This window comes from Priapulus caudatus, unplaced genomic scaffold (assembly GCF_000485595.1).
Source record: "Priapulus caudatus unplaced genomic scaffold, Priapulus_caudatus-5.0.1 Scaffold1605, whole genome shotgun sequence".
Taxonomy (NCBI): Eukaryota; Metazoa; Priapulida; class Priapulimorpha; order Priapulimorphida; family Priapulidae; genus Priapulus; species Priapulus caudatus.
Window position 1 is genome coordinate 45018 of NW_014578666.1, and position 12740 is coordinate 57757.

The window sequence follows — 12740 nt, forward strand, 5'->3', positions numbered from 1 at the left end:
ATATATACACGCACTGCATAGATAGACTCTGTATAGATATATACACGCACTGCATAGATAGAATCTGTATAGATATATGCATGCACTGCATAGATAGAATCTGTATAGATATATACACGCACTGCATAGATAGAATCTGTATAGATATATACACAATCACTGCAATGCCACTCGCTTGCATGCATCCCCTCTGACTACGCAGCCACGGGAACAGTAAAGCGAGCGCCACGCACATAAAACGCAGAATGACCGCATAATGGGTTTCATGTGCCGGCGGCGGCAAACACGGATGCTCTCAGAGAGTGACAAAGAGTTATGTGAGCGTTCTCCGTGTTTAGCTGCGATGTCGCACGCTCCTTCCCTCTCTCCCACCTTCCTTGGGGTGAGGGGAGTGATCGCTACGACATGAGAACAGAGATTGCTGCCGCGAGGGGAAATGCTGGGTATTCACATTATTCATTATAGGTGCGATTTCCTATTGTGCAGAGGTTACACAGAGGTGTGAGAGGTGCGGGGGTATCATGTATACGTTACTAACATATATAACATGCATGTCAACATTCATAAACGGGCTCTAGTATCACGAGAGCAGCCTTCGCAGATACATTTCCCGATCCACCGAAACTTTGACCCGCAGGACCGATAAGGAAGAGCAACGCGTTATTTTTTATCGTTTTTTATTTACGTGTTGATTTTTAAACACTTATGACACTCACAGTGATAAATGTCACCTTGTCGTAACGTACCCAGCGTATGCAAGCATAGCAATGTCACCCTCAGACCACGACAGTCGTGTATTACAGTCGTACGTTCGTTCTAGAATAGATTAGGCTGTCGTAAGCGGCGACAGAATAAAACGTTGGACAACAGATAGAGCTGAAAGCCGCTGAAAGGCTCTACCTATCAGCTTGCGCGCGCGTATGCTACCGCGTTTGGTTCCAAACTGTCAGGCACTCGTATAAGTTTAATAATAATATTTTGGTTCCTCTAAAGACGAACCCTAATTGGTAACTCCCCCTCGGTAAGCCACGCTCTTTAGCCGAAGCTATATATAGGTACCGAATCGAGACGAGTGTGATATTAGATATTTTATAATATATTAATCTATAATTTCGATAATCACGAGACGTCCGAAAGTTGCAGACGTGGCGCCACCTATCGGTCATAGGCCCTCTACCTCACATCTCGAAAAACGCACGATGACGCGGTAGATATAAACCGCCGCACTAGTTTAGGCTGAGAGTTTAGAGTAATGGCTAAATGGCAGAGCTAATCGTATCCTGCACCAAGCTTCCTTGCGAAATTGCCGCGACACAGACTTTCAATCATAGTGCACGCAGCAGCGAGCGGCAGTACCTGCGGCCGCTGTCATCAACGTTGTATGACAACGACTAATGCACTACTGTGACCTAGTATGAGTGCATCTAGCAGCGGTGACCCCCCCCCCCCCCTCCGTAGCGCCGCACGTCGTCTGCTCATAATGCCGCCTCACTATCACGGGCGTCTGTGAAAGAACCCGTGCGCATGCGCACTGCTCGCGCGCGGGAGAACGAGGAAGCATGAGGAGACGGCTGTAGCGCCTCTCTATCTCCCTCTCTCTCTTCTCTCTCTCCTTTTCTATTTCTTTCTAATACTCCTTTCTCTCTCTCTCTCTCTCGCCCTCTTCTCTCTTCTCCTTTTCTATTTCTTTCTAATACTGCCTTTTCTCTCTCTCTCTCTCTCTCTCGCTCCTTCTCTGTCTTTCTCCGACGCCTCAAAGTAGATGCATGGTTTGACCCATGTTGGTTTGGACTACAGATTCACGTTGCTCATGATACAGAATCGTTTGTGAATGCAGCCCGCCTCTAGCGGCCATGCGAGCACGCGTGCTCGCTGCGTGCGCCGATGGCAGCGTGTGGCGTCCGCGTGCGGGACCAGGACAAACGCCCCACAGGTCAGCTTTAGCTTCACGCGTGTGATCGACCTGTGAATGATAGATAGGATAGGTAAGATAATTATCATGTCTGTGCGGCGCGCGCTCTCTCTCTCTCTCTCTCTCTCTCTCTTCTCTCTCTCTCTCTTCTCTCTCTCTCGCTCTCTCTCTCTTCCTCTCTCTTTCTCGCAGCTCTCCCCTTTTCTCTCTCTTCTCTATTCTCTCTCTCGCCTCTTCTCGTTCTCTCTCTCTCATTCTTTCTCTCTCTCCTCTCCCTCTCTCTCTCTCTCTACATATCTAATCTCTCCTTTTCTCGCGCTCTTTTCGCTTTCGCTCTCCTCCTCTCTTGCTCTGTCTTTCTTTCTGCTCTCTTGCTCTTTCGCTCTCTCGCTTTCTCTCTCTCTTATCTATCTCTCCCTCTCTCTCTGTTCTTTTTCTCTTTCTCTCCCCTTTTTCCGTCTCTCTATCTATCTCTCCTTCTCTCGCGCGCTCTCGCTCTCGCTCTCCCCCTCTCTTGCTCTCTCTTTCTTTCTCTCTCTTTCTCGTTCGCTCTCTCGTTCGTTTCTCTCTGTCTCTCTGTCTCGTTTCTGCTGCTCTCTCTCTGGTCTCTCTCTCTCTCTCTCTTTCTCTCTCGCTCTGCTCTTTATGCTCTCTCCCCGCCCTTCTTCTCTTCTCGCTCTCTCTCTCTCTCTCTCTCTCTCTCTTTCGTCTCTCTCGTCTCTCTGCTCGTCTCTCTCGTCTCGTCTCTCTTTTCTCTCTCTCTCTTTCTCCCTCCTCTCTTCGCTTTCTCTCTCTCTCCTCTCTCTCTCTCTCTCTCTCGCTTTCTCTCTCTCTCTCTCTCTCTCTCTCCCTCTCTCTTCTCTCTCTTCTCTCCTCTCTCTCTCTTTCTCTTTCTCTCTCTCTCTCTCTCGCTCTCTCTCTCTACTCTTTCTCTCGCTCTCTCTCTCTCTCGTCTCTCTCTCTCTCTACCTCTCTCTTTCGCCCTATGTATTATATATATATATATAAATATACATTATACATGTAAGTCTTTAGGTGCACGTACGTACTCATAAGCGCTGCTCTCGTTCAGACTAACACCACAGCCAGCTTACGCACGTACGTACGGTACGCACGCACGCACGACAGCGCACGCTACGACACACACACACGCACAGACACATATATATATAAATATATATCTGCCTCGCGCGCATCACACACACCATGCCAGGTTGAATAACATCAAAGTACGCCGCCGCAGGCTGAATGACAGCACAGCTGTATACGGGCTACGGGGCTGCGGTAGGGCGATATGATGATTATTGCTTGTCCACTATATCCAGTGCAGTGTACACGACAAGCTATTTTTTTTAAAAGAAACATAGACATAACATTAACATTAGATAAACGGTGTAGAGAGCATGAACTGTAGTCGCATCTTTCCTCTCCTACGCGCTGGGCAAAGTTGGGAGGAAGATGAGGAGCGAGATAACATCAGGAATAGGAGAAGAAAGAGGAATGAGAAGGTCGGATAAACAACATGCATACCAAAGGAGGAAGAGGAGGCAAGAAGATGAGTCACTTGCAGGGAAGGAGGAGGAACCGAGGGAGGGAAAAGGAGGGAAGCGCGGAGGAGGGTGTAGTGGGCGACGCGGGTGTGTGTGTATATGTGTGTGTGTGTGTGTGCTGTGTGTGTGCTGTGTGTGTGTGTGTAGTGTGTGTGTGTGGTGTGTGCTGTGTGTAAGCGACGGTGTGTGTATGGTGTGTGTGTGTGCTGTGTGTGTGTGTGTGTGTGCTGTGTAGTGCTGTTGGGTGTGTGCTTGTGTGGGATGTGGGTGTCTGCCTGTGTGTGTGTGGTGTGTGTTGGGTGTGTGTTGTGTGTGTGTGCTAAAGCGACCAGCTGTGTGTGGTATGTCGTGGTTGTGCGTCGTGAATGTGTGTGTGTGTGTGTGTGTGTGTGTGTGTGTGTGTGTGTGGGGTGTGTGTGTGTGTGTGTGTGTGTGTGTGTGTGGGTTGTGTGTGTGTGTGTGTGGTTGTGTCGTGGTTGTGTGTGTGATGTGTGTCGTGTCGTGTGTGTGTAAGCGACGCGTGTGTGTATGGTGGTGTGTGCCGCGTGTGTGTGCGCGCGAGGGGAAGTATTCTTATTTATATAAAACCACTTATCAGTGTAGCTGTCTCTATACATCCGAAAATACATTCCGGCCGCCGCAAATACACGCAAACATCTAACCGTTGCATACAGGCATGCGCGCAAGCAAATCCGTGTGCGCATCCGCACGCCATTTACTTGCCGATGGATTTGCCCACGATTTCACTTCTTCGCAATTCATCATAAATTTCTCTCCGCTGCCTTTCATTTCGGCTTGGCCGCGTCATTTCGGCCTTAAGGACGCGTTTCAGTTCGGTTTTGCGGCCGTTCAGCCCGGTTTTGCGGCCGTTCAGTCCGATTTGGCGTTCGTTCAGTCCGGTTTGGCGTTCGTTCAATCCGGTTTGGCGGCCGTTCAGTCCGATTTGGCCGCCGTTCAGTCCGATTTGGCGTTCGTTCAGTTCGATATGGCGTTCGTTCAGTTCGATATGGCGTTTGTTCAGTTCGATATGGCGTTTGTTCAGTTCGGTTTAGCCGCCGTTACGTTCGGTTTAGGCGGCCGTTAGGTTCGGTTTAGCCGCCGTTAGGTATGGGAGCCTCATTATGATATTATTCATTATTATAGCTGGCTGCCTGCATGCAGGCTTGTTGCTCATGCGGAGAGAATAGGGGAGAGAAGGGGTTGGAGCGGGAAGGGGAGGGCGAGAGTGACGCGCTCTTATGGGTGACCCGTTCGCCCGCAGGCCTTCGGCTTTTACTGACGGGTCTGACGGAAAACTAATGAATACACATTAGAAACCGGATAATATCCGGCGTGCGTGCTGTTTTTGCTCCGGCCCGTGTCCGTGTGAGTGTGTGCGTACTTTCAGGTGCGGGCGTGTGTGCGTATATGCGTGGAGCGGGGTGTGTGTGGTGATGTGTGTTGTGTGTGTGTGGCTGTGTAGTGTGTGTGTGTGTGCCGTGTGGTGTGTGTTTCTTTAATTTTTTGGGGGTGTCCGGTGGGTGTGTGTGTGTGTGTGTGTGTGTATGTGGGTGGTGTGTGGGTGTGTGCTGTGTGCGCTGTGTGTGCGGGTGGTGGTGTATTGTGTGTGTCCCTGTGATGGTGTGTGTGTGTGTGGTGTGTGTGTGATGTGTGTGTGCGCGCGCGCGCGTGTGTGTGTGTGTGGTGCGTGTGTGTGTGTGTGTGTGTGTGTGTGTGCGTGTGTGTACGTGCGCACGTGTGCTTGTTCGCGCGCGTGCGTGTGTCCGTACGTGCCACTAATATCCGAGTGATTTCTGATTGATTCATAACTGATTTATAATTTCTTCATAATTGACTCACTATCGATCTATTATTGATACGGCGAGCTGACACTGCGACAAGCATCTATGCACTATGTATCATGCGGTCATTAACTGATGGGTAGAGTTAGGGAAGGCTCCCCCTCATCACTGATATCGCCCTGTCAGCACATCCACACATATTACATTATTTTAGAAGTGGTCAGCGCTGCCGAGCGGGGTGTGCCCGTGGTTCATGTACACAGTCGTGTAGACAGTCAAGGTAAACGCGTGTCTCTCTCTCTCGCTCATATCAGTGTAGCGTTGCTGGTCTTGAGTTCATTGATTATAGGCACGCTGCCGAGTGAGCGGAGCGGGCGATAGCCTGCAGCGATGCAAGAGCACAGGCACTTGAAACGTCTCAATAAAAAAAATAATGGTAAATAAACACGAAATGTATTTACTACCAAAGTCTCAATGTCTCTCTACTCTATTTCGCCTATTATTGCCGATAATTACCCGTAAATGCCGGTCAAATGCTCATCTGCAACACACAAGTGCACCGCACGCACGCCCTGTGCACAAACAACATGAATAAGAGAGCAATGATGTAATGAGGTAATTATCGGCAATCATAGGCGAAATAGAGTAGAGAAACATTAAGACTTTGGTAGTAAATACATTTCGTGTTTATTTACCGTTATTTTTTCATTGAGACGTTCCAAGTGCCTGTGTGCAAGAGGTGTTGAATAACTGACTAGATAGAATGGTCACTTAGAGAGCGGGGTACGTGGCCTGCCACATCATAAACCGCAGCCCACGCACGAAGCGTTCGGCAGAACGAGAGCCTGGCGAAACAGAAGAGGTGATGAGATGATGCCCGGATGTCGGGCACAAGGATCGCCTTCGTATATAAGGCGAGCCGCACCCAGGCACAAGAAGAAACTCTGAACTCTCCCTCCCGGTGTCCTACCCTGCCACGTTATACGCTACTCGTTGTACGCTATTTGTTGTACGTTTGTTATTCGCTATGGCTAATAATACAGTCGCTTGTGGTACGTTTGCTTTACGTCGTGCACAACTACTACCCTTACCCTACTACAACTACTACCCTTACCCTACTACAACTACTACCCTTACAACTACTACCCTACCCCTACCCTTACCCTTACCCACTACCCGCTGCCTACCTCGACTAAGTACAGGGTTACATGATTATACCATAGCTGATGCCCTCTCGTTTGTTACATTGGCTGTGTGCGGTGGATTCACACACAGCCCGTATAGACAGTACGGTAGATGTGAGTCACTCGCCTCTACCTCAGCTCATACTGAAGCCCTCTGGTTTGACACGTGGGCTGTGTGGTGATATCGGTGGCTCACATACAGATTGTATAGACAGGAGGCATGCTTCACGCGCCTCTCCCCTCTTCCTTTATGTCATAGCTGAGGCCATCTGCTGGTAAAAAGAGAGATAAAAGTGTAAAATCCAGTCACGGCGCAGAATAACTTGTCCATTTCTAAAATAAAATTCTCAAGGTTTCGAGACACGAACACACTTCATGTTCTTTCGTATCTTCCTTTTTATATCTTATCATCTCCTTCAGCCGAAACCGAAGTGAATTTCCTCGAGCTTTCCAGCAGTCGCTCGGAGAACTAATAGCATTTTGATCGCTTCAATAGACCTTTACTCTGTTTACTTTCGGCGGTGTCATCGGTTGAAGGAGCAATCCTCGGAGATTCGAAAGTCATTGCACGCGAAGCGAATAAGTGCTCAGCAAATGTTCCGTGCGAACAGATTCGGAGTTAATACGACCCCCCTGTCGGGCGCAAGCCCACGTAGACATCGACCAGATCGAATTCATCCGAAAACGAAAAAGTATTCGTATAAAGTTATATAAAAAACGCAAACATATTTCGTAATAGTGGCGACGAGGTTGCTGGTACTCTAATACACGGACGGCCCGCGTCTCTCTCCCTCTCTTTCTCTCTCTTCCTCTCTCTCACTCGATACATCTCTCTCTCTCTCTCCCTCGTGCTACTCACTTCGATATCTGTCTTCCAATATACGCCAGGTCGATGTCTCTCTCCCTCTCTCGCTCTCTCTGATCTCTCTGCTGTCTCTCTCTCTCTTGCTCTCTCTCTCTGGCTCTCTCTCTTTCCTCAAGCTCTCTCTCTCCTCTTTTTCTCTCTCTCATCTGCTCTCTCTCGTCACCTGAACTGCTCTCTCTGCTCTCTGCCGTCACGCTCTTTTCTCTCTCTCTCTCTCTCTTTTCTCTCTCTCTCTCTATCTTTCTCTCTCTCGTTAACACTTTCCTTCTCTTTCCCTATCTTTCTCTCTCACTCTCTCTTTAACTCTTTATTTCTCTCTATCACTCTAACCGCAACTCTTACACACACTTTGCTTCTCTCCTCCCCCGTGGTAGCCGCGGGGAGTCACATACCTACTCTCTCCGATGGTACGTCTTCTGCTTTCTTCAACTTTTATTGCTGCTTCTATTTGTCTCACTCTCGTGGTCCATGCTTTCGTCGGACGGGATGGCAACAGACAGGCGGGGGGGGCCACCCCCCACCGCCCCTTTACCCATGCCGGGCTCCGGCCGCTCTTCTTCCGCGGATGGGAGGCGTGTGGGGGAAAGGCAGAGGGCGTGTCCCCCCGCCCTCCGCGCCCCCCCCCCCCCCAATCCACCCCCCTTTCCGGAGTTTTACGTTGGCGCGGGAGGGCGCGTCGCCCGTCACGAGCACATCAACGGAGACACGGGCATTCGATTCTGTCTCTAGCTCTCCCTCTTTTCTGTCTTTGCTAGCTATTGTCTCTTTCTCTTTCTCTCTCTCTATTTTTAACGGTCGTCCTTTTTCTCATGCCTTCACTCTCTCTTTATTGCCCTTCTTACTTTTCTCTCCCTGATCGCTCGATTTGTCAGTCTCGTAGCTAAGCACACTCTTTTTTCTCTCGCAACTGAATCAAACAATCACTTGGCGGCCTCGCCTCGCGCATGCGACTTCCTTCGTCTCTATCCTTTTCTCTGCGTTCTTTCTTATCCTATCCAATTCGCTAATTCGCCGTATAAAGCAGCGACAGCCGCCTTCTTGCCTCTTATCGTCTGTGATAACACTCACACATGCCTTACACTGTCGGCGTATACTACACGAGCAGCAAGCCAATCTATGGTGGTACTCTGCAGAAGACTAATGCTGGCAGCAGGAGCAGGCAGGCAGGCAGGCAGGCAGGCAGCGAAGAACAGGGCAGGCAAGGGGCTGGCTTGGCAGGCCGGTTGGCAGGAGGCAGGCTAGGCAGGGCAGGAAGGTAGGAAGGGAGGGTTGTATTGCATACAGTAAAGACAGTTTATCCATCCATCCATCGCATGCAATGCTATCCATCCATAGCATCATCGCATCCTCATTCCATTCCATCATCCATGCGCATCCATCGCATGCGCATCGGGCATCCATCCATCCATTACCATCCATCATCCATCCATCCTCCATCCATCCATCATCCATTCCCATCGCATCGCATCCATCGCATTCCATCATGCTCTCATCCATCCATCCATCCATCATCCATCATCCATCCATTCCAGTTCCACCATCCATCATCCCTCCATACCACCATCCATTAACCATCGCATCCATCCATCCATCCTCCATCCATCCATCCATGAACGCATCCATCAATCCATCCATCCATGCGCATCCATCCATACATCTATCGCCCGTCGTCCGTCGCGTCCCGTCGTACCCGTCCGTCATCCATACGCATCGCATCCATCGCATGCCATCATCCTCCATCCATCCGCACGTCCGTCCGTTCGCGTCCGTCCGTCCGTTCGTTTCGTTGGGGCGTCCGTCCGTCCATGCCATCCATCCATTCCAGTCCATACCATCATCCATCCATTCATCATCCATGTATGTTAGGCTGCAGATTTGGTACCAGGCAGACTGCCACGCAGCGGCAGCAAACGAGCGCACGCAGCACCCGCACACACACACACACGCACGCACGCACTGGCATGTTGTTTGGGAGAATGAACGTGAGGTGATGGATAGCGCGCTCGTACGTTCACAGGACGTTTAAGCTGGTTAGATGGCTCGCTCAGGGTTCCCGCGCACCTGTCTGCCGACGCGCCGAGAGACGCTGCGATAAATACATAGCGGATTTGTTACGTGTAATTGTCGATGGATTCTCACCGCGATGCTACGTCGTAATATTTTCTGCGCCGGCGGTGTTTGCTGCTGCTGCTATTAAAATATAAGGGCTGTGGACGAATGATTTGAATTAAATGCACACGCACGCGGGCATATGCACGCACGCACGCGCACGCGTATGTTCACGCTCGCACGCGCGCACGCATGTGCACACACGTGCGAGGGGTCATTTGCCTACATACTTATAGTATACATACAGATTACATTTGCTACATGTTACACACAGGTTATCCGACTTGACTTGATCTTTCTCTTTACTTCTCTCTTTCTCTCTCTCTCTTCTCTCGGATGCTCATCTCCGTCTCGTCTCCTGACATCTCTCTCTTCGGGTCCTCTGCGTCTCTCTCTCTTTTCTCTATCGCATCTCCTAATTTGTCTGTCGAAGCAGAAAGTCGAGACGAAGCAGCCGAGGCGTAGATATAAATGATGTGGAAGATATAGATCCGTCTGTGTGAAGGCACGAAAGCACTTACACTCACTGGCGCGGCTGTAACTTTTATGGGCCGACGCCGCAGCTGACGAGACGACGACACGACACCGATTAAAAAATATATATACCCGTGGTTTAATCGCGCTCGTTTCACGATATGACGAGCGTCTATTAAACTGAAAGCGCGAATCTATTAAAGTTTAATAAAAGCGAAGCAATAGCTTGAGCCATCATCGTCAGAGAGAGAAAAAAAGAGAGAGAGGAGCGAGAGAGCAGAGAGAGAGAGAGAGAGAGAAGAGAGAGAGAGAGAGAGAGAGGAGCGAGGAGGGCGAGGAGAAGGCGAAGAGCCCGCGCCAAAACGCAATCTTCTCCGATCGTATCTTAGAGGAGAGGGTGGATAGTTCGCCCGATTAATCACCTCTGTCGGAAACACGATCGCCTGCCAGGTTGAATTATCAACGTCTTTTCGCGAGCAATACTCGTGTAGCATTATAAGTCTGGTCTCGTCTCGTAGTTTAATGTCTAGCGTCGCTCCGCTAGGTGGAATTGATTGATTCTACTGGACCAGGAATTACGCTTTTGTGGTTGCTCAACTAGGCCGATGTTGTTCAGCTTGTTGGAGCGCACGCCAAGCCTGGGCCTTTCTCACGCCAATATCTTTACCTGACGAGGCTGATATACGAGCCTAAGTATTGAACTCATCTGACAGCTAATATTTTTCCATCTGAGAGTATCAGCCTCTACGTTATCGGGATGTTTTTAAGGGTACTATACCCTTCTATCCCTCGGTCTTTTTAAGTAATTCGAAGGAATAGTCCAAGTTTTGGCTGCATTGAGTCTGCCACACACATAGCAGATTCTTGAAGGCTTGTTCACGAGTCACCTTGATAGTGAAATAATCGTCATCGGCGCCCAGTCCAGATGCCGTTATCATGACAGAGCCGACCTCGCCTGCCTCGCGTTCTTGGGTAGATAGTAACCCGAGCTCTTCCTCGCGGCCATTTATGCTTGCGTAAAGCATACGTCCAAGGGCTATCACAAACAGTACGGGGCTAAGGTGTCACCTTAGAGACACGCTACTTCTATAAAATTAAGCATGTCTGTTCGCGTCGCGTGAGTAGATTTTGCCGAGGTTTTAGCGTACATATCGCTTATTGATGCAGCTATTTTAGGTGTATTGCCATATGGCCAGCTGAATTTTCATGAGCTTGCTTCTGTAATGAATCAAAGGCCTTTCTGAAGTCAACAAACGTTAAGACTGCGGGCAAGTTCTTCTTTTTTGCGCCCTCAATGAGACGTCGTAACGCAAGCACTTGTGCAGTTGTTGACCTTCCTTCTTTAAATCCATTCTGGTTGAGTCTTAAAATAGGGTCTAAAGGTGGTCTAATCCTATTCAGAATCATTCTGTTGTAAACTTTCGCAACCACTGAGCTCAAGCTAATTATCCTGTAGTTGTCCCTGTTTTTGAGATCGCCAGCTTTTGGTATGGGAATTATGTTCAGGAGATGAACCATTGCTCAGGAATCTCACGATTCTCATGCGCCCTATTATTAGTAATGCTCAAAACTAGGTCATCAATGTCCACCCACCTCAGAACGTCGGGAACAACACCATCTTCTCCACAGCTTTTCCCGGCTTTCAAAGATTGTTTGGCCTGATGATACTCATTAAGTGGAAAAGGACCGTCATCGATAGGAAGATCAAGGAAGACAGGTTCAATCTCCTCATCTACATCCTGCACTGTCGGGGGGTTGCCAAGCAGATTTTGTGACAGTACCATGAGATGACCCTGTCATCTGCAGTTTTGCCATCAATTTGGATGGGGTAATGTAAACGGTCCACGGCAATCTCCCTGACTAGTTTCCAGCTCGCTGAATGCTGGTTACTAGCGCAACATGCTTCAGCCTGCTCTACTTTCTTAGCGAGATCTTCTGCCAGGACCTCATCGTAAGTTCTAGACAGCTTTTCCTTTGCGTGAATGTAAGCATCACCATCTCGCCTATCACATGCAGTAAACGAATTGTAGGCCTCGTCTACGTCCCGGCGCCCGTCAGCTACTCGTGGGTCTGCAGAAAAAAGTATGTCCTTCCTTTTCTTTGTTAGAGGAGTCAGCACCTCCTTAGCCGCTTCGTTATTAGCTTCTATAAAGCGTGCATACCGAGAGGTACCTGTTTGATCGATGTCCTCGCAAAGAAGCTGGAATCTATTTCTGATTGCCACCTCGTATCTATCCTGCAGTTCTAAGTTATTCTCGAGAGCCTTCCAGTTATAACTAACTTTCTTCGACGCGCTCTTCTTCAGTGCTCTGAGACTTAGACGCACTTTAACCGACACAACCCTGTGGTCAGAACTCACACTTGCCAATGTGTTGTAAGTTTGGCAATCCAGAATGCTGTTACGCCATTTTCGTCTGGCGATGAAGTCGATTTGCTGTCTGTGTTTAACACCGTTAGTATCTGGTGGAGAGATCCAAGTCCATAACTTCTTGGGTGCCTTCTGGTACTAAGTATTGCAAGCTATTAGGACATGCTCTTCCAATAAATCAAGAAGATACTCTCCATTTCTGTTAGACTTCTCGTGGCATGAGAATAACACCTCGTCCCTGCCCAGACGTCCGTTAAAATCGCCCAGGATAAGGAGAAAGTTATGGGCAGGCACAGCGCTTATTGTGCTACTCAGGTCCGAGTAGAATGTCTCAATTTCTTCCTCCGTCGCTGCACTTGTTGGAGAATAAGCCGAGATAACTGTTGTTATTGGATGGCTCTCAAAATTGGCTAGCAGAATTCTTGCAGATACAGACTTGACACTCAAGAGTGCTTTCCTTGCTTCTGGGCTCAGGGTTAGGGTTAGGGTTAGGGTTA

General features: G+C 49.1%; 1 protein-coding gene across 1 annotated transcript in view; it reads right to left on the reverse strand.

Annotated features, from left to right (window-relative positions):
- Nucleotides 1-11377: 11377 nt before the first annotated feature.
- Nucleotides 11378-12740, reverse strand: part of LOC106817136 — a gene marked incomplete at its 5' end in the record, with an annotated part of 3380 nt that continues 2017 nt past the window's right edge. The window contains 2 exons of the mRNA XM_014821783.1: nucleotides 11378-11619; nucleotides 12048-12217. Of these exons, the coding sequence (XP_014677269.1) occupies nucleotides 11378-11619; nucleotides 12048-12217 (412 nt within the window). The remainder of the gene's footprint in view (nucleotides 11620-12047; nucleotides 12218-12740) is intronic.